The sequence below is a fragment of the Lampris incognitus genome, chromosome 7, assembly GCF_029633865.1.
Source record: "Lampris incognitus isolate fLamInc1 chromosome 7, fLamInc1.hap2, whole genome shotgun sequence".
NCBI lineage: Eukaryota > Metazoa > Chordata > Actinopteri > Lampriformes > Lampridae > Lampris > Lampris incognitus.
The window spans coordinates 7,792,500-7,815,260 of NC_079217.1; the positions used below are offsets into that span (position 1 = coordinate 7,792,500).

The window sequence follows — 22,761 nt, forward strand, 5'->3', positions numbered from 1 at the left end:
TCCTATTGTATGGGAGCAGTGGGCCGCTGCAGCACCTGGGGACCAACTCCAGTTCTTCTTTTTTTTTTCTCTATTGCCTTGCTCAGGGGCACAGGCAGGAGGAGTAGTAATGCTAACATGCATGTCTTTTGACTGTGGGAGGAAACCGGAGGAAACCCACACAGACACAGGGAGAACGTGCAAACTCCACACAGAAAGGACCTGGGATGGCCTAGGGTTCAAATCCAGGACCTTCTTGCTGTGAGGCGACAGAGCTGACCACTGGGCCACCGTGCCGCCCACTTTATTCTGAGTCTAATGACAAACAAATGATATCCGGCTGTATAGAGGGCAAGCACCCCCGCACCCCCACAGTGCATGGTAGTATGTCGCCCTATCAATGTGGAGGCCGAAACTGGTGTCAGTCAAGAAGGCTGTCTCCTTAACTACATCCATTCATCCATAATCAGAACCGCTTATCCTGCTCCCAGGGTCACGGGGATACCGGTGCCTATTTCCAGCAATCATTGGGAGGCAGGCGGGGCGACACCCTGGACAGGCCGCCAGGCCATCACAGGGCCCACACACACACAAACACACACACACACACCTAGCATGGCCGATTCACATGACCTACATGTCTTTGGACTGTGGGAGGAAACCGGAGCCCCCGGAGGAAAACCACGGAGACACGGGGAGAACAAGCAAACTCCACACAGAGGACGACCCGGGACGACACCAAAGGTTGGACTACCCCGGGGCTCGAACCCAGAACCTTCTTGCTGTGAGGCGACCGTGCTAACCACTGCACCACCTCCTTAACTACAAATAAGTCGTATTTTGTCCTTGTAGTTTTTGTGAATCACAAACGGCAATCCTCTCCTTTGCAGAAGGCTTTAATCTGTTTCCTCGACAAAATGCGAAATGTGTACCCCCCCCCCCCACCCCTTGTGTATCATTATCAACCCTGACTCGGTAATTACAGGGCTTTGACTCGTAAATTCCTAGTTACGGCTCCTTGTACGATGTTGTATAATACAAACTCAGTAGAGAGAGTGCTTTGCTGCATATGCAATTTCCAGAGTCCGTTTTGTTATATTTACAATGAAATTATTTTATTTTATGGTGTGAGGTCAGCGCAGAGAATAACCAGAATGATTGTCCATGCTTCTTGCTAAAGCGCCGTCTTCAGTTTGCCTCACACACAGCTCGCGCGCTGTTTCCGTGAACTCATGACCACTTGAATACGCACGCAGCACATCAAATCCAAACGGTGACCTCATGGCACCTCGTTCACACAGCTCAGTAAAGGTTTTAATGAGGTGATTTCCAATTATCTTCCACTGCTTTCCCTATAAACCACAACATGAGCTGTGCATATGTGTGTCATAGAAACACAAAGTGTGTCGAGAGACGTGCGGTGTGGAAACAGTTTCTCACTTTGTTTTATCGCTTCTGGAGAGGAGAACATGGGGAGCAACATCGTCCATGTCAGAGCGACACCTCAGCAGTCAATCAAGCTGCACTTTATATAGCGCTTTTCTAGCTCTAACAGCCACTCAAAGGGCTTTACAATTAATTAATTCACACACACACACACACACACACACACACACAATCTCCTGAGCTGTCCCGATTGCTGCTCCCCCCCCTCTGCTGATCCGGGGAGGGCTGTAGACTACCACATGCCTCCTCCGATACATGCGGCGTCGCCAGCTGCCTCTTTTCACCTAACAGTGAGGAGTTTCCCCAGGGGGGCGTAGCACGTGGGAGGACCACGCTATTCCCCCCAGTTCCCCCTCCCGCCCTGAACAGCCCCCCTTCCCCCCCACCACCGACCAGAGGATGCACTAGTGCAGCGACCAGGACACACCCACATTCGGCCTCCCACCCGCAGACACGGCCAGTTGTGTCTGTAGGGACGCCTGACAAAGCCGGAGGCAACACGGGGATCCGATCCGGCGATCCCCATGTTGGTAGGCAACGGAACAGATTGCCACGCTACCCGGACGCCCCCCACTTTAAATGTATATTACAAGAGTACTCACACTGGGCCGTACCACACCGAGAATGTCTGTTCAAAGCCGCCGTCGTATCCTGGTTCCCAAGACACATTAGCGGAGGTTGCCGAGGGCAATACGTGGATATTGCCGGGAGCATGTGGGCTGGTTCCTGAGCATTTACGAGATAGAGAAAAAAATACATAGTTAGGTGTACACACATTCTTGATAAAATTAAAATCGCATTGGCTCTGATGTCATTATACACCTACGCTGAACTCATGTCATGTCATTTCACAATCGGTCAGTTAAGCTATAGATGTGTTGTCCAGTTTATTCATATTCCCTTAACAGCTGCTTCAGTAGCAGAGACTCTGAACCGAACTGATGGAGTTAAACCTGAGTCCAATCCCTGTATGCATCCCTCTGCTGAGACAAACGAAGAACAGTCATTGTCATTACCATTTCCAAACTGCTCTGCTGAGTAATGTAATCGGCCCATTTTAACTACGAGCGGCAGCGTCCATTGGCTGATGGGATGTCGGCTGAGGTTGAGGCCAGGTTGAGGTCAAGAGCAGGAACGTGGTCCGTGGCAGTGAAACCCCCTACCGCCACCATCAGCATAACCACCTACCAGCTGTGCCATGTGGCCTGACGCCAGTTGCTTCCTCCTGGTGTTACAGGAAAACCTAAACCTGGTCTGAAGCATCACAGATGTGTTCGCCCGCAGCTCCAGTGACACCTGTCAGCTGGGAGCCAGTCGCTGGAGGACTGTTGGGTTACTGCCAGTAATGGCGTGAAGACTCTGTCAGTCCGGCAGCCCTGGGGCTCTGGGTCAAACTCACAGAGCTACTCACATATCTCTAATGATACTAAAAGCTGCACCCAATGCCACTCACTCTCACTAGACACAGACATGCACACTCGCCTGAGAAACTAGCAGCAGGTCAGTGGTATTAATAAAGCTTCAAATGATGCATTACGCAGGTATATGGATTTTAGGGAGGTTCACATGAGTCTGACTTGCAAATGGAAATAGGATTTTTTTCTTCTTATGTTTCCAATCCTTTTACAATTTGAGGATCTAAAATTCAGATCAAAGAAAAGCAATCACGATTTTCAAAATGATCTTTATTATTATCTTGGAGGCACAACACTCCATCAGCAGCCATAATACTGAGCAGTCTTCTGTGTGTCTCTGAGACGCCACCGAAATCGTATCCGCTGGTGACACAGATGGTGGACAACCCGTGAATGTGAAAGCCTACTTCCTGGTTTGCTGATAGATAGGAGTCATTGTATAAGAAAATACGAATAACCCAGTCACTGAGGATGCACAAGCCAGTGCATTCTTAGTGCCGGTCCCAAGCCCGGATAAATGGGGGGGGAGGGTGTCAGGAAGGGCATCCGGCGTAAAATCTTTGCCGAATCAAATATCTACTCTACTTTTGGTTGCTCCCGTTAGGGGTCACCACAGCGGATCATCCGTTTCCATTTCTGCTGTCCTCTGCATCTTTCTCTGTCACACCAGCCACCTGCATGTCCTCCCTCACCACATCCATAAACCTCCTCTTTGGCCTTCCTCTTTTCCTCTTCCCTGGCAGCTCCATATTCAGCATCCTTCTCCCAATATACCCAGCATCTCTCCTCCACACATGTCCAAGCCATCTCAATCTTGCCTCTCTTGCTTTGTCTCCAAACCATCCAACCTGAGCTGTCCCTCTAATATACTCGTTCCTAATCCTGTCCTTCTTCATCACTCCCAATGAAAATCTCAACATCTTCAACTCTGCCACCCCCAGCTCCGCCTGCTGTCTTTTCATCAGTGCCACTTTCTCCAAACCATATAACATAGCTGGTCTCACAACCATCTTGTAAACCTTCCCTTTAACTCTTGCTGGTACCCTTCTGTCACAAATCACTCCTGACCCTCTTCTCCACCCAACCCACCCTGCCTGCATTCTCTTCTTCGCCTCTCTTCTGCACTCCTCGTTACTTTGGACAGTTGACCCCAAGTATTTAAACCCATATGCCTTCGTCACCTCTAGTTCTTGCATCCTCACCATTCCGCTATCCTCCCTCTCCTTCACGCATAGGTATTCTGTCTTGCTCCTACTGACTTTCATTCCTCTTCTCTCCAGTGCATACCTCCACCTCTCCAGGCTCTCCTCAACCTGCACCCTACTCTCACAACAGATCACAACGTCCTCTGCAAACATCATCGTCCACGGAGACTCCTGCCTGATCTCGTCCGTCAACCTGTCCATCACCATTGCAAACAAGAAAGGGCTCAGAGCCGATCCTTGATGTAATCCCACCTCCACCTTGAACCCATCTGTCATTCCAACCGCACACCTCACCACTGTCACACTGCCCTCATACATATGCTGCACCACTCCTACATACTTCTCTGCAAATCCCGACTTCCTCATACAATACCACACCTCCTCTCTCGGCACCCTGTCGTATGCTTTCTCTAAATCTACAAAGACATAATGTGTAACTCCTTCTGGCCTTCTCTATACCTCTCCATCAACATTCTCAAAGCAAACATTGCATCTGTAGTGATCTTTCGTGCCATGAAACCATACTGCTGCTCGCTGATCATCCCCTCTCCTCTTAGCCTAGCTTCTATTACTCTTTCCAATATCTTCATGCTGTGGCTGATCAACTTTATACCTCTGTAGTCACTGCAGTTCTGCACATCACCCTTGTTCTTGAAAATCAGTACCAGTATGCTTCTTCTCCACTCCTCAGGCATCTTCTCGCTTTCCAAGATTGTGTTAAACAATCTAGTTAAAAACCCCACTGCCATCTCTCCTAAACATCGCCATGCCTCCACAGGTATGTGATCAGGACCAACTGCCTTTCCACTCTTCACTCTCCTCATAGCTGCCCTCACTTCCTCCTTGCTAATCCACTGCAATTCCTGATTCACTATCCACATATCATCCAACCTTCTCTCTCTCTCTCTCTCTCTCTCTCTCTCTCTGTTTCTTCATTCATCAGCCCCTCAAAGTACTCCTTCCACCTTCTCAGCACATTCTCCTCACTTGTCCGCACATTTCCAGGTTATTGTCAATTATAAATTCATTCAGAATGAGGCTTTTGTTATTGAGTGAACGTGTGTCGAGCAAAACCAGTTTCAGATGATGTTGCTTTATGATAGGTTGTGAGGACTGAGGAAGGGGACGGAGACTGGACCGATTCACATGTCATTTGTTGTGACGGTGAGTGTGCTGTTACAGTCTTAATAGTTAGTACTTTTCTGCTATCTAATGGTGGATTCTAGTTATGCAGTTTGCCTTCTTCCATCCTCACCTGAAACCAGTAGCTCACCTCATTCCAGAACTGCAGCCCAATGCTCCCATCATGTTTCTGGTTGGCCGCGATGTCATCAGACTCCACAAGGTTCATAAACATGTCAATGGTCTCCCAGATGCTCCCTATGCCCAGAGACTCGACCTAGGATGGGTGGTTATGGGCAATGCTTGTTTGAAGAGTGCTCACAAGCCACTCAGTGTGAACACCTTCTTCACCTTCCCTAGAACCTGACATCTATGAGCTTGTCAATCCAAACATGGATGCTGACGTCCGTCCTCAAATCTCCACCCTTAACCACAGGCCACTGTTCAACAGCTTGGATCTCAGCGTTTCTCCAAGTTCTCCTCGTGGCAGTATCTGAATCGTGCCATTGTGAATCTGTCACATCTCTCACAGCTACCATAGCTATCCAGGTAGAGAGAGCAATGACTGCAGAGGGTGGCACTTGTGTCAAGAAGCACACACACCCGAGCAGCTCAGTCAGTACAAGTGCATAATTATCAGGGCTGTCCAGGAGGAGGCGTATTACTGGCTTGCCTAAGAAAGAGTGAGAAGATTCCTCAAGGCAGTCCTCTCAAAACTTTGGACCCCTTCATTGATGCACAGAATCGCTGCACAAGACATGGGCTGTGATATTTACCTGTATGGCTGTGACAGCAGTCCACATTGAGGTCATCGAATCTCTGGATACATCAAGCTTCATTAATGTTCTCCGGTGTTTTCTTGCTATACGAGGTCTTGTGAAGCAAATCCTTTCAGACAGAGGAACAAACTTTGTCAGCGCGTCTGCTGTACTCAAGATCCCGTCTAACATTGATGCAACTTCTGTCAAGAGGTACCTTGCAGAAAACAGCTGTTCCTGGCTCTTCAACCCTCCTCGTGCTTCTCACATGGACGGTTCATAGGAGAAGATGATAGGAATAGCTAGAAGAATCCTTGACTCAATGTTTCTCCAGCTTGGACCCTCAAAGCTAACACGTGAGGTACTTACCACAATGATGGCAGAAGTGGTGGTCATCATCAACGGCAGACCTCTCACACCTGTATTTACTGACCCGAGTGACCCTGTCATACTTACCCCTGCCATTCTCCTGACTCAGAAAGTAAGTGTCCTTTCAGCTCCTCCTGACAACTCTGGAATCAAAGACATCTTCAAACAACAATGGCACCAAATAGAGCACCTGGCCCAAACCTTCTGGAGCAGATGGAGGAAGCATTATCCCTCATCACTGCAGCCAGGGAGGGAGTGGCAGACCGCTCAGCCTAACCTGGAGCCTGGAAGCATCGTGCTCCTCAAAGATCAGCAGCTGAAAAGGAACAAATGGCCCCTGGGAATGATCACCCAGGTCTTCCCCAGCAAAGACAACAAGACAGAGATTAAGGTCTCCCGGAAAATGGGACTAAGCTGTTTCTGAGACCTTTGTCAGAAATTGTTCTTCGTAGTAGTGGCATTCAATCACACCAGGCGGGGAGTGTGCCGTTACAGTCATAATATTTAGTACTTTTCTGCCATCTAATGGTGGATTCTAGTAATGCAGTTTGCATAGAGTTTTAGGTGTCATGACACAGGAAGTTAAAACAAACAGGAAGTATGTTTATTTACATTGAGATGATATGTTGATGGACTTCGCACAATCTATTTACATCTGCTTTCATCTTACGTGGCATCATCTGTATGTATATTCTTATTTTGATACTTATCTTTACTTATATTTAGATATTCGTTAAGTTTACACCATTTATTCACCATATTGTTTAGAGAATTAGAACATAAGGAGGAACCACATGTGTGCTCTGTAATCCAAGTTAGCTGTTACTATGCACTGCTAGTGTTAGGCTAGCTTTCATGTTATTTAGTGCTGCAGTGAAAAACTTATTCATGTAAAGGACTATGAATGAGTACATTCCAATAATTTGAGACTTGTGTTTTTGTTTGTAGTTTCACAACTTCCAACGTTATTAAACCCGTGGACAACACTAACCGTCTTCAGAGTCATAATGTAAGGAAGGTGTTGACACTTGCTGCCAGTGCCCTTGCTCAGTAGAGAGAAGAGGGAACAACAGTACAGTGAGGGTAATGATTTCTGTTGATGATACGGTCAGGAATGTGAAGAGGTAGAATAGCAGTGTGATAACACCACAATGAGGAGCTGGTGTGAGCAAAGGATGCAACAGTCGTTATTGTGGGCAAAGGGGCAGAAGAGGGCTCAGGAAGGCAAGTGTGTGATGTATAGTCAATCACGTCTGGAGAACATCCATCCGTCCATTATCCAAACCACTTATCCTGCTCAGGGTCGTGGGGATGCTGGAGCCTATCCCAGTAGTCATCGGGCGGCAGGCGTGGAGACACCCTGGACAGGCCGCCAGTCCATCACGGATGTGGAGAACAGTGTGCTGCAAATTAGCAGCAAGCATGCGACTACCTAGCATGTTCAGGTGAAGACCGTCTCTTCTATACAGAGAGGAGTGCTCCCAAGAACAAGTCAAAGTAATGAATAAAACCAATGTTGTGCGCTATACTAACAGACTGGAACCAGGTATGAAGCCAGAGAATCCTGCTAAAATGCCCCACACTACAACCCAGTGTGGGAATTGGGCCTAAAATAAAAGCGGTTTTTCCACAACTGTTGAGATTAAAAAGATGCATAAAATCACCTTTTGTCAGCTGGGACTGTTGAAGAGCAGTGTCATTGGAGCCGACATGGACTATTACTCTCACAACTGTTGGAAAAGAATCAAGGAGTCCTGGGAGTTTCTCCAGGATGTCAGGAGTAGTGGCTCCAGGGAAGCAGCACATGACTGCATTTGCGAAATGGATGTTTCTGACTATGGAGTCCCCAATGACCAAGGTAGTGAGGGGAAGAGAAGAGTGGGTGACTTGATTGACAGTGCTACCAGGGACAGTCTTGGGAGGGGATGAATGTTGTTGGCCTGAGGGAGTGGCATTGGGACTGGGAGTGAGCAACCTACCCGAACGCCGGAGAGCACAGTGCAGGGGGACCCGTGCAAGAGGATCCGTGGTGGCAGCGGCAGCTGGAGCAGGGACAAGCTTCATGTGAGAAGGGGTAACATCGGCCACGGGAACAGCATCGGCCACAAGGCCATCAACAGGGTGAGCCACAGCATCAGCTGGTAGCATGGTAAAATGACATGAGAGGTTTATGGGCTGAGATGAGGCAGCTGAGGGTCTTTCTGTCTTGCCATGTCCGACTACCACCTCCGACCAGGTAGAGCCATCGGATATCAGCCTTGTGGTTAGTAATGTCATTTGCTGTTTTTAGGCAGTCCTTGCAAGGCATATTAATATTAAACCAGTTGATAGATGATCACAGAAAAGAAAGTTAGCTCCGATTAGCCATTAGCTCCATCAGCTGAAGGTTGAGTCCTCATGATTCTCACCAAGAGTGCAGGGAGTCAGTGCGGTAATCGATGATCAGGTAAAAATCCATAAAATAGGCAAACCATAAAATCAATTAAAATAAAGCTGTCACGGAGTTGTTAAAAGTTGTTAAATGTTAGAAAGTAGGCAGAGCAGCAAACAAACAAACCGAACCGAACCAGGATAGTCACACTGCAAAGGATACAAATTTGCATTATAATTAATGCAAATTAATTATATAGCTGTTTGTAGTGTTGTTATTTCTAATACAGCTAAATGTAGCATTGATAATGCAGCCTGTTGGGAAACCAGGATGCGTGTTTTCACATTCATATACACGATTTTGGCGCCGTTTCAGAAACACAAAGGAGAGTGCTCAGTATTATGGCTGCTAATGGAGTGGCATCCCTACAACATACGTATATCTTCTTCTTCTTCTTTTGGCTTGTTCCCTGTTTCCCAGGGGTCGCCACAGCGGATTTGATAGTTTCCATCAGTACTCTGTGAGGGCACAGCACTGCTGGCGGTCGTTGTTAACTCGGGCCTTGACCGATCCGGTATGGTCTTGTCAATATGCATAATGATTTGGCAAAATGTTATGTCGGATGCCCTTCCTGACACAACCACTAACCCTATGGACGGGGGCACAGGTAAAGCGCTGGATGTCATCCCAGTATTCATGGAGTTATGCCCATGCGTGTCATCATATCCCTACAACATATAATGATGAAATTATGATTTTTTTTCCCTTTATAATAATAATAGCTAAGTCTGTCGGTCCAGAGACTCAACATGTAGACAAAGCCAGGACTCAAGGAATTTAACAGGTAGGAAGACACAAAACCACTTCTCTCCTATTCTGGTATGTTTTCAACTGGTACATTTTCATTTTTCACCTTTGATGGTCTGTAAAGTCTGGTTCCCAACTATGCTGCAGACCTTTTAAGTCCCTCTGAGCCGGAGTGCAGCTTTTAGACTTTCAAGCTTAAAATTGAAGGTGACAGAGATGTTCCGCCCGTGGAGCTTAGTTTAGCAGAAACACTATCATCTTCTAAGTCACCTCTGAAATGTATTCATACAACCTTGCTTTTATGTGATGTCCTTTATGTTATTAATTTTGCTACTGCATTGTCTGTGCCCAATATTTTTGTCCCTTTTATCTTGTGGTAGCAGGACAAGCAAGCGACAAGACAGTGTTTCAACAGAGGCTGCCATACCACAAAAACAGATTAGGGCTCTTAATCTGCTATGAAGTTTAAAAATGCTTTTTGGGGCGTCAGATCAGAAGCCCACATTGGAAGAGTGTCCATAGATGTTTTATTGGTAATCACGTGATTAGACAAAGACAGCCAAATCACTAACCACTACCTCACCTTAACCCTAAACTTAACCATTGCTTAACTTTGACTCAACCACCATAATTGTAGTTGCTGTCAGTACTGCGCAAAAATCAACTTTCACACATGCAATGTGAATGTAAGAGAATGTGAATTGGCATTCCTCACTGGTCACACAGTTTCCAAGACGACGTCTAAAGACACTCTCTACTACTGCTACTATCTTCAGTTACTCTCGTTAGGGGTCGCCACAGCGGATCATCCGTTTCCATCTCTTTCTGTCCTCTGCATCTTCCTTTGTCACACCAGCCACCTGCATGTCCTCCCTCAACACATCCATAAACCTCCTCTTTGGCCTTCCTCTTTTCCTCTTCCCTGGCAGCTCCATGTTCAGCGTCCTTCTGCCAATATTCCCAGCACCTCTGCTCCACACGTCCAAACCATCTCAATCGCCTCTCTTGTTTTGTCTCCAAACCGTCCAACCTGAGCTGTCCCTCTAATATACTAGTTCCTAATCCTGTCCTTCTTCGTCACTCCCAATGAAAATCTTATCATCTTCAACTCTGCCACCGCCTCCTGTCTTCTCATCAGTGCCACTGTCTCAAAACCATATAAAATATAGCTGGTCTCACTACCATCATATAAACCTACCCCCTTGCTGGTACCCTTCTGTCGCAAATCACTCCTGACACTCTTCTCCACCCATTCCACCCTGCCTCCACTCTCGTCTTCACCTCTCTTCTGCACTCCCTGTTACTTTGAACAGTTGACCCCAAGTATTTAAACTCATACGCCTTTGTCACCTCTACACCTTGCATCCTCACCATTCCACTGTCCTATAGAGACTCTCATATTGATAAAATGTGGGCTTCTAACCTGACAACCAACAGTGTCTCTTTAGTAATGTGCTATGACCAAATCTTCTTTAGAGCACTGTCTTCACCATCATTTAAGCTTTCTCTGTTATAACATTCATTACTGATTCATAACCCATTCAATTAGTAACCACTTACGAACCCTTAATAAAATACACCTTATTGTAAAGTGGTACCAAAAAAATGAAGCTGGATCTCTTAAGTCACCAGAAAAGGTGGCCCGGCTATATCTGTTGGCGTTGTAAAATGGAAGTTAATAAGTGCCTGTCTCACTGAGTGGGTTGTGGGCATCTCGTACCGATGACAAGGAGTCGCGTGCTGGCAGTAATGCTCGTGACCACATTGGTGGCGACGCACTCCCATTCTCCATGATCCTCCTTACTGAGGGACAGAAACTGTAAGCTGCCACTGGGTAGGACATTGTGCTTACTCCTGCTGGGCTTCCCCACCTACACAAAAATCAGAATTACAGAGTTTTGAGTGAACTTGATAGCAAACTCAAGTTGGTTCCTAGTAAACCTCTTTTTTTTGTGCATTTTTTGAGCTGAAAACATGTTGGTTTGGGTTTAGGATGGTGGGCAAGAACCTACTGCCCTCGGGATAATTTCAACATCACATGGTGGGTTTGGAGGAGAAAAATCTATATAAATTTTTCCATCTGGGGGAAAAAATACATAACAATTAACCCCCTCCGAATTGTCAATGTATAAAGGTACGTAAACCAGTGGTTATCAATCCAGTTCTCAGAGGACTGCCAGTACTGGTTTTCTATTCAGCCAGGTAGTTAACTACATTCTCCTATTATAATTAGATGGCAGAAGCAAAGGTACTTGAGCCTGATGGAAAGGTACGCCACTCAGAAAATGGCCACTGGGGGGGGGGGGGGGGGGGGGACTCGTAGCACTGTAATTGTAAAATAAATGGGGGTCAATCAGCGAATCTGACCAAAATGGAAGGAATATCTGTATGTATGTATGCCTGTCTGTCCTTCAATTTTCTCAACAGACGTTTACCTGATCAACTTCACACTTGGCGGGCGTATTACTGAAGACCCAAGGAATGCTGCGTCGTGTATGAAATTGTTTAGATGAGCGGTGGTCGAGAAAATCGAAGGACAGACATACATACATACATACATGAGCTCTTCCCATGGCGACCGGACAAACTGCGCCACTCTGCCATTGTGACCCACATTGTGGTTGGAGGGGCTATTGCATCTGAATGGGCACTGCACTCGTTTCAACAAAATCACACAATTTAAGGGTGATATCTTTAAATTCATTTCTATCAATTGCAGCTGCCATATGACTTGCATTTTTCTAAACTTGAGCTTTATTCTCTTATTTTACGAGTGACGTCATAGCAGCATACATGTAGAGTACGTGTTGAAACGCTGATTTTGATCGCATTCTGTTCAACCAACACAGCCAATCTGCATTTTTTTTTTAGCCTCACAACTACATTAGCTAGCTTCGAGAAAAATGTATAAGGTTGAGACTCAAGTGTCGTTGTTGATTAATGAAGCTCGAGAGTATTTGGACACAGCATCTTCCAAGACCAAGAACAAAAAAAGAGGATTTATAGCTGTAGAGTCACATATAGCACTTTTTTAGCCATGTAGCCGTGTACATCTGCACCTCTTTTTTTACATACTTTTTCCAAATATGAGTAGGGGGAGACAGACTATAATCGAGTGCTTACTTAGTCTTATTTACAGTGGCAAGCAACACAAACTGAGGCAATCAATCGATTGTTCACAGACGTATATTTGGACACGGTGCAGTTGGTGTACCTTTCTCCAGGTGATGGTTGGTATCTCAGGGTCTCCAGAAGCAGCACATGGAATCACTAGCTCTCTCCCAGCCTCCTGACGGTACTCCCCCCCTGGCCTCACGTTAAAGTAAGGGGGATCCTGGACACACACACACACACACACACACACACACACACACAATGATAAACATAGTCCTCTGTCGCTGTCCACACAGCAGGGGAGAGCTGTGTTAGATAACAAGTATATCTTGTGTACTGTACCTTTAGCACCAAAGTGGCAGGGGGGGACATGCCCATAGTACCCAGGGCGTTGTAAGGCACACAGGTGTAGGTGCCCAGGGAGTCTTCTGTGGCCTCTGCCACCCGGATACTTCCGTCTGGCATCTGGCTCCACCCAGGGTACTAAATTACAAGTGGGGGGTTATCTACATCAGTTTTTCCCCAATAGGATACAATTTTGAAATAGCACTGCAAAAGCTAATTTCCGTTAATAAAAATATGACCTTGTTTTATTTTATTTTATAAATAAGTAATCAGCTCTAGGCGCCCACTGACTAGGGATGGGACGATTTAGAATTTTATTGTGGATCGTAATAAAAAACACTCATGAAGGGTGTCCGGGTAGCGTGGCGGTTTATTCCGTTGCCTACCAACACGGGGATTGCCGGTTCAAATCCCCGTTGCCTCCGGCTTGATCGGGCGTCCCTACAGACACAATTGGCCATGTCTGCGGCTGGGAAGCCGGATGTGGGTATGTGTCCTGGTCACTGCACTAGCGCCTCCTCTGGTCGGCCGGGGCGCCTGTTCGGGGGGGGGGGGGGATAGCGTGATCATCCCACGCGCTACGTCCCCCTGGTGAAACTCCTCACTGTCTGGTGAAAAGAAGCAGCTTGTGACTCCACATGTATTGGAGGAGGCATGTGGTAGTCTTCAGCCCTTCCCAGATCAGCAGAGGGGGTGGAGCAGCGACCGGGACGGCTCGGAAGAGTGGTTTAATTGGGTGGATATAATTGGGGAGACAAAGGGGGAACCCCCCCCCCCCCAAAAAACCCACTCATGAAAAGATGATCGTGGAGAATTTCCATTATCGGGATAATCATAAATGGGGATAATCATGAATATCCTCATGAATGACTTGAAAAAGCTGTCTAGCTCGCTCTTCCTCTCTCTCTCTCTCTCTCTCTCTCTCTCTCTCTCTCTCTCTCTCTCTCTCTCACCCTCTCTGCACTGTGTGCTGGGAGTTCTGGGTGGGTGTGAGTGGAGGTGGTGGTGAGTTGAGTGTTTGGTGCAGAGTTTGGACTGTACTCAAGTTTCCAACTTCCGAGATTTTTTTCCTCCTTTTTTTCCATCTTTTCTGTATGACCAGGTAAGTGTCTCTCTGGTTGTTGGCTGACTGGTGACTGCCCTGCCGTTTATCACTGGTTGTTTCGTGGAGGAATAGCGTCCTCTGGGACGCCACCTCTGTCCATCTGTCATGGGATCCGGATGTTCCCTCCAGAGCCCAGTGCGATGAGTGTGAGGGTGGAGGAGGTGTTGTTGGCCTTAGGAGAGCAGTCATTGGGACTACCTGCGGGGTGTCGGCGAGAGTCTGATGCGTTGTCCACACCAACACCGATGTTTTACAAAATGAACATTTTCCTCTACATTTTGGCCTCTCATCCACACACAAACAGCGTTTAAGGTCACTAAGACTGAGAATTTCTTTTTTAAAATGAAGGGGGAAGGGTGTCCGGGTAGTGTGGCGGTCTATTCCGTCGCCTACCAACACGGGGATCGCTGGTTTGAATCCCTGTGTTACCTCTGGCTTGGTCGGGCGTCCCTACAGACACAATTGGCCGTGTCTACGGGTGGGAAGCCAGATGTGGGTATGTGTCCTGGTCGCTGCACTAGCGGCTTCCTCTGGTCGGTCGGGGCGCCTGTTCAGGGGGGAGGGAGAACTGGGGGGGAATACCGTGATCCTCCCATGTGCTACGTCACTCCGGCGAAACTCCTCATTGTCAGGTGAAAAGAAGTGGCTGGCGACTCTACATGTATCGGAGGAGGCATGTGGTAGTCTGCAGCCCTCCCCGGATCGGCAGAGGGGTTGGATCAGCGACCGGGACGGCTCAGAATAGTGGGGTAATTAATTGGCCGGATACAACTGGAGAGAAAATGGGGGTAAAATCCCCTCTTATGGGGGGGATGGGGGTAAAAGTCCTCTCTGTGATGCAATGAAAATATTTCTCAACAAACTGTAAGGTAAAGTGATTCCAGTATGTTTTAGTGACATTTTAAGAGTTTTAAGCATGCTTTGATGATAATCAGGATAATATCGCAAATCGCACTTATGTTGCCCGGGATCAACCTGACATGACGTTTTTATATCGTCCCACCCCTACCACTGACCTTCTCCACTCTGAGCGGGTAGCCATCTTTCTCCCACTTCACCGATGTCACGGGCGGGTTGGCATCCACGGGGCAGCGGATGACCCCTGGCAGTTTCCGTGGGACGTAAATGACCGGGGGCATGTTGATCACTCGGGCAGGGTCTGGAGGTCAAAGTTCACAGTCATTGGGGATTTCCAAGGGGGGTGGGGGCAGAATGTGTGTGTCAAATGTTGCATATGATCAGGTTCATAGAGAAATCTTGTAGAAGACATGACGGTTTGCAATTCTAATGTGCACTATCACTGCCACTAGAGTGAAGGGAGTAAATTAATGAAAAAATATTCAATGAACATGTCTGTTGTGTTGTTTTGTTTTGTTTATATATGTACAACGTGTATATTATAGAAATTATATATCTTATAAATGCATAATGTATACCAATCCTGGATACATACATGCATGGGAGAGCTGGGTTATTTATGGATGTATTACATCAACTGGTTGTACTGAGGTGAAGGTATAATTTGTGCAATGAGGTAAATGTGTATACCTTAAGAATAAATACACATGCAGCGTATTTTGGCTAAGTACTGTATTGGCTCTCAGCTTTGGTGGCTCTATTCTAGCCTCCCTCCCTCCCTCTCTCTCTCGCTCTCTCTCTGGTGTCTCTCTCGTCTCCTTTATTTAAGGCTAGTGATGAAAACCTGTGGCCTGGCTGCAGTGCAGCAGACCCCCGTCTCTCCCCCCATACTGTAGTACAGAAATCAATGACCAGCAGCAACTCGGGAGCAAATTAGCATCGCCAACAGACAAGGGCTGGCGGTATCAAGTCAGATGGCACGGGGTGGCATTTCTCTCTCATCCGTCTCATCAGCTGAGCAGAAAGGTCACTTTCTCAACTCGATCAGGGCACCTTTAAAGGGCCAGACTCAAAAGGAAAGGGGACAGACAGGCACACAAGACAGACAGTCTGCTATGGGCTAAGGACAGCCTCACCCCCCCCCCCCCCCCCATCTTCATCTCTGAAAGCAACAGTAGCATCGGAATAGCTGATATATTCATCGTCGAATCCCCTGGGAATAAGAAAATAGTTAAACCAGTCGTGAATCCATGTCAGAGCACTTGGTTTAGAAGGTGAGGAGGCGGAAATCACTCCTTCTCCTCAGGACGTGACCTTGAAATCAGAAAGGTTACCAAGCGTTACCAGTAATCCAGCAGCCTCCAACACATGCATCCTCCATACTGCTGCTGTTCTCTCCGCACACTCACTGCTCATTGTACCGTCCCCCCCCAACCCCACCACACACACACACACACACACACACACACACACACACCGACACTGCGTTGCCACGGTAACACTCACACTGAACAGTCAGGTGTGCTGATGCTGAGGGCGAGATTCCCAGGCTGTTGCTCGGACTGCAGGTGTACTTCCCAGCATCCTCTGGCTTGACCCGGAAGATGATGAGGGTGCCATCGATGAGGATGCGCACTCTGAGCTTCAGATCACTGTGAACAGGATGCAGACATTTGTCACCGTGTGTCACTGAAAGATGCTCATGGTTGGGCGAGTACAGAGATGCATTTGCACAGTTACACCCAGACGTCATGAGATGGCAGCAGAGAGTCAAACAGCTGAGCAACGGGGAACTCGGCGCTGAGAGGGTTCCCAAAGATGGAGCAGTCAAATAAATCTGCTAATTGCCATAATCACCGGATGTTACAGCCCTTATGTGCCCCCCCCCCCACCGCTGCCATTTCAAATCAAGCGCTCTAATCGAAAAGTATGGATATCCCAACTGTGTTAAGAACGGCAAGCAATTCCACCGGACTTCATAACAGTTTACTACACAGTGGACCTGGACGTCCACACACAAAACCCATCGCTTGGGTCAAATCATACATGTGATGCTGTCATGCAATGTAAATGTAGCCTGACACATCAAAATCACCTTGGTCTGCTAAACAACCATAACTAATTTAACTGGATGTCTTAAATGTGCTTTCCAGTTTTTTATTTTCCACCGCTGGGGCACTCGCTGTCACTGTCAGTCAAAACCCGTTTGCTTGTTCTCTTCTCGCTTGCTCTCTTAGCCCGATACTGCCAGACCAATTCACAAATGCGAATGGCATCTGGCAGCGCAAATAAAACATGAGCTCGCAGATTCGTCTGGTTCCCCAGCCATCGGTCTCTCTCACTTGCTAGTAAACCTTATCGGCCTCTAAAGATTTGCCCTGGGGGAGCCCGCGGAGCTCCCGACTACACCTCAGATCACCACCGCATGAGTGGCATATGATGACACAAGCACTAAGTCACGTGATGTTGTCAACCAAGCGCACTAACCTGGCTGGCACGCTCCAGACAGACCCCTGCTAGGCCCGGTCTAACTGGCCCCGGGGCCTCAGCAGGACAGGGTACTGACACAAACACACTGGCACACATGCCTAAACACTCGCATCTACATGTGCACTCACACACACACACATCACATGCCAAGCCTCCAATACATCACAGCATAGCGCTCGGACACCCACAGTGCCTCTCACAACACCAAAACTGGGACATTTACGCTTTAGCGAGGGCTTAAAATGCCTCTGAGGTCTGAAGGAAAACAGGACTTCATGCCAGCACCGTAACTTTTCATCCGACTCCGTCGGCCTACGCTGGCTGCAGCATTAAAAGAGGCAGTTACAGTACAGTAGTGAACTCGATCATAACTTTACTTCTTGAAGTAGACGTTATCCTCTTCCCAAAACCAGGTATAGGTCAGGTTGCCGGGATACGCCTCTGCTTGACAGGTGAAGAGTGCATTCTGGGATATGTTGACAGTGATGTTTTCCGGTGGCGAGACGATGTAAGGAGGCCCTGAGAGAAACAGATAGGTATTAGTATAGCAGAGTTCATGCGGCCATGAAAAACTGGGAAATGTCAGTGAATCTGAGAATACAACTCCCGAGCCCTTGGAAAGGCTGTGGAAAATTATAATTTTGGAAAGGTTTTGGAAAAAGTCATGGAAAACCGACAAAAGCATCAGCAGCTTTGTTCAAGACTGGCTTACCAATGAAGTGTAACCATGGCGGCAGGGCTTTAAAATGTCCGTTATAGGTGTGCATGCAACAGTTAGTCCCGGTTTGCTAACACGTACCTCCGTCGGCAAGCTAAATTGCAGCCAAAGTGCAGTTTCAACAATCATAGACTTCAACTGCACAAGTACAAAACATCCATCCATCCATCCATCATCCAAACCACTTATCCTGCTCTCAGGGTCGCGGGTATGCTGGAACCTATCCCAGCAGTCATTGAGCGGCAGGCGGGGAGACACCCTGGACAGGCCACCAGTCCATCACAGGGCCCACACAAATGCACACACACACACACACACACACACACACACACACACACACACACCTAGGGATGATTTAGTATGGCCAATTCATCTGATCTACATGTCTTTGGACTGTGGGAGGAAACCGGAGCACCCGGAGGAAACCCACGGAGACACGGGGACAATATGCAAACTCCACACAGAGGAAGACCAAGGTTGGACTACCCTGGGGCTCGAACCCGGGACCTTCTTGCTGTGAGGGGACCACGCTTACCACTGCGGCACCGTGCCACCACAAGTATAAAATATGGCTGGCAAAAGTTGTTGAGAGTGCAGCGGCTCATATACAGCGGTATTTGAAATACAGACTGACGTCTGCGTCACATTTAGTGTTAAAATGCACCTTTTCTGTAGCAACTCAAAGAAAAATAAATTCTTTTGGTCGTGGAAATTAACCTTAAAGTTACGGAGAAGTCATTTATAATCACTGGCGAAAAAGTGTATGAACTCTGAAATCAACCGCCTGAATCAGCACAACAAACCATAGAACATAAAAACTATGTTTGCTGTATCAGGAAAAAACTCTTGCAGTAATAGTAGAGATATTCTACAGATTAATAACACTTTCTATGAAGCTTGCATCTATAATGCCCTATAAGCATTTATAACGCCCTATAAGTGTAGCTATAAGTCATTGTAAGATTCATTATAACCATGTATACGCCCTCACAACACCTCTAACCACCTTTATGATACATTATGTCAATTTAAAACGGATCTATGCAATATAAATGTCATCATTAGCCTGTTTATCTGTCAAATGTCATAATGCATCATAGCCAACTTGTTTTGCTGAAGTTTTGTAGAGATGCATAATGAGACTTCAGTGCTATTTCAGTCTTCAGCCATAGCCGTTAGTCATTGTAATACACATTATAGGAATATACGGGCGTTATAGTTGCAATAGATGCTTATAGGGCAATATAGATGCTTATGGGGCGTTATAGATGCTTACAGGGCATTATAGATGCAAGCTTCATAGAAAGTGTTACCCAGACTTCTTTCTCAAGACCGACCAGAGAGAGAGAGAGAGAGAGAGAGAGAGAGAGAGAGCGAGAGAGAGAGAGAGAGAGAGAGAGAGAGAGAGCATGCATACTGCTTGCAGAACGTCCTCACAGCCTGATGTGATGTACTGTGAGGATCCAGCTGTTGAAATCTTAATACCACTCAGCAGTGGCGCTCCCACATGCTTCACATTGTAAACTTTTTTTTATTCCCCAAGGTGCTGCAGGGCTGCTTCAGTCTCTCTGCAAAGCAGCTGCAGCCGCGAAAGCTAAGCTGTCTTTTATGAGTGGGTGGGTGTTGGTGGTGGTGGTGGGGGAGGGGGTTCACGCTTTCAGATTTCCTTCAGCGAGCACTGCTTTGTACATCAGGTGGGTCTTCTGTGCGCGCTGTTGCGATTGACTCGCATAACAATTAAAAACGGATAACGGAAGCGAGCATCACAGCCCCTCGGATATCTGCCTCTTATTGCTCTGTGTAATCATCGCCTCCCCTTGCTCTTTACCTCACCACGCCGCTTTTTTTGTTTGCCCCCACTCGACGTTCAACAAACCAAACATGGGTGGGTGCAAATACTTTGTTGACAGTTGTCAAATTGCACACCGCTGTAAATGATGCTTTTAAGATTGCATTGTTTAAATGCATGTTTATGTGCAGCAGTTTTCAACACGAGTGTTTTGTCTTATTTTTCTGTGCATGTGCATGTGCTCAGCATGCATACATGTCCAGTGTGTGGAGGAAACAGAAGCAAGCGGCATCCGGGTAGCATAGCGGTCTATTCCATTGCCTACCATCACGGGGATCACCAGTTCAAGTCTCCGTGTTACCTCCGGCTTGGTCGGGCGTCCCTACAGACACAATTGGCGGTGTCTGCGGGTGGGAAGCCGGATGTGGGTATGTGTCCTGGTCGCTACACTAGCACCTCCTCTGGTCGGTCGGGGCGCCTGTTCGGGGGGGAAAGGGAACTGGGGGGAATAGAGTGATCCTCCCACGCACTACGTCCCCCTGGCGAAACGCCTCACTGTCAGGTGAAAAGAAACGGCTGGCAACTCCACATGTATCGGAGGAGGCATGTGGTAGTCTGCAGCCCTCCCCGGATTGACAGAGGGGCTGGAGCAGTGATAGGGATGGGTCAGAAGAGTGGGGTAATTGGCCGGATGCGATTGGGGGGGGGCAAAAAAAACAAAGAAGAAAGAGAAGCAAAATCCCTTTGCTCTGCTCATACCTATATATATATATATGTGTGTGTGTGTGTGTGTATATGAGCAGTGTTGATATATATTACATATATATATATATGTGTGTGTGTGTGTGTGTGTGTGTGTGTATGAGCAGTGTTGATATATATATATATATATATATATATATATATATATATACGTATAGGTATGTTCCTCTGGCTCATGCTCTTGACAGACTCTTGCATACTAATTATAATAAACTTTATCTAACTGTAGTGTGAAAGTGAGACAGTCAGTTGCCTGTGTTAACTCATGTGATGCTCTCTGTGTCGGCGGCTGAGAGAGGCTGGTATCACAGCCATCTATGTGATCTGTGTCTCGCAGAGAGCCAAGTTAATGGACCGGAGACAGACAGTGATGTTCTCACAGACAGTCCTCGTTGCACACTTGTGCTCACACACACACATATATACACACACACACACACACACATACACACACACACACACACAACACCAGACAAGGCTATTGACTGACTGATACGAACCCTTAAAGACACACTACGTGCATCAAACCAGACAGCTGCATGGCTTTGTTCCTGGATGCCACAGAATACATTGTGCTAAATAATGAAAAAGGCCCTCCTTAGAGATGCAAATGCACCACGGGGCAGCAGGTACGTGGAATAGAAACCGCACACTGTCTCATCCCAAATACGCCTCTGTTTGATAAACTGGTGCTCTCCAAACTGTAAACAATTTAGTCGCCATTTATCCGAAACCCTCCTCCAACACAGTATAATGGATCCTCGGTTGTGCTGATCTTCGTTTATCGCCTTGTGCATCAAATTCAGCCTCACCTTGAACTAGCAGACGGGTTGTGTGCAGCACCTCTCCCTGGTCACTGTGGGCTCGGCATGTATAAGCCCCTCTGTCGTCTCTGGTGATTCCAAGGATGGTGAGACTGCCATCATGTGTCTGTGGGAACCATCAGAAGAAAGAGGGATGGGGGAAAAATTAAAACACGGATAAATAAACAAATGTGCTCAACACAGGCACCGCGAAACCACGTTGGGAGAATACGTGATGTGGTTCCATTATAGGGAGGGTACAACAGACAAAATATCAACGTGTCACTTTTTAATTAACTTTGGATCTGATGGGGGGGGGGGGAGATCTCATTCCTGCATGCAGTAACCGTGGGAACGTCTTGACTACGCCGCGTGTCCCTGCGCGGGGGCACTAGCTGACAAGATCCAATAAGCGGCGAAGACACACACTAACCAAACCTAATAGCAATGCCCTCATAAAATATGCAATGGGCTGCGAGGTTCTGTCCATTCATGTCATGCACAGCTGCGGCCTGGTCCATTCACGGAGCGAAGACGGGGTGGACCCGCTAAGCTTGCATGACTATTCCTATTCATCTGTATCCTGCAAAGATTTCAGCCAAGAGGGCTGAGCGGTCTCGACGCCCCCAAATAACAGTTGAAGTCAGCGGAAGTCAGTCGGTTGGTATTTCTTCATCTTGGCTTGACAAATTGAACACTTTGTGCGTCAACACACAATGAGTGCAGTGGGATGCAAAGATGCAGACGGTCTCCGACAGCAACCTTACAGATGAACTGCAGAGGTTACGGTCACTACAAGTGCTCTAAGCAGGGTGGGTTCAGTAGCAGAACTAGAATCACATGATTTCCCCCCTTTTTCCTCCCCAGTTGTATCCGGCCAATTACCCCACTCTTCCGAGCCGCCCCGGTCGCTGCTCCACCCCCTCTGTCGATCCGGGGAGGGCTGCAGACTACTGCATGCCTCTTCCGATACATGTGGAGTCGCCAGCCGCTCCTTTTCACCTGACAGTGAGGCGTTTCGCCAGGGGGACGTAGCGCGTGGGAGGATCACACTTTCCCCCCCAGCCCTGAACAGGCGCCCCGACCAACCAGAGGAGGCGCTAGTGCAGCGACCGGGCACGGCCAATTGTGTCTGTAGGGACACCCGACCAAGCCGGAGGTTAACACGGGGACTCGAACTGGCGATCCCTGTGTTGGTAGGCAACAGAATAGACCGCCACGCTACCCGGACGCCCCTAAAAATCACGTGATTTTCATGCACAAACATGCTCATGCCACAACCATGGAGGTGTAAAGAGGGAGATG

The 22,761-nt window shown here is 47.5% G+C and overlaps 1 protein-coding gene across 1 annotated transcript in view; it reads right to left on the reverse strand.

Moving 5' to 3' along the window:
• igsf9ba (immunoglobulin superfamily, member 9Ba) overlaps nucleotides 1-22,761 on the reverse strand; it is an 86,689-nt gene that overhangs the window by 14,857 nt on the left and 49,071 nt on the right. The window contains exons 5-12 of the mRNA XM_056283979.1: nucleotides 21,466-21,583; nucleotides 17,762-17,903; nucleotides 16,401-16,546; nucleotides 15,053-15,195; nucleotides 12,929-13,069; nucleotides 12,687-12,806; nucleotides 11,193-11,343; nucleotides 2,028-2,151 (exon numbers count right to left, since the gene is read on the reverse strand). Coding sequence (XP_056139954.1) covers nucleotides 2,028-2,151; nucleotides 11,193-11,343; nucleotides 12,687-12,806; nucleotides 12,929-13,069; nucleotides 15,053-15,195; nucleotides 16,401-16,546; nucleotides 17,762-17,903; nucleotides 21,466-21,583 — 1,085 coding nt within the window. The remainder of the gene's footprint in view (nucleotides 1-2,027; nucleotides 2,152-11,192; nucleotides 11,344-12,686; nucleotides 12,807-12,928; nucleotides 13,070-15,052; nucleotides 15,196-16,400; nucleotides 16,547-17,761; nucleotides 17,904-21,465; nucleotides 21,584-22,761) is intronic.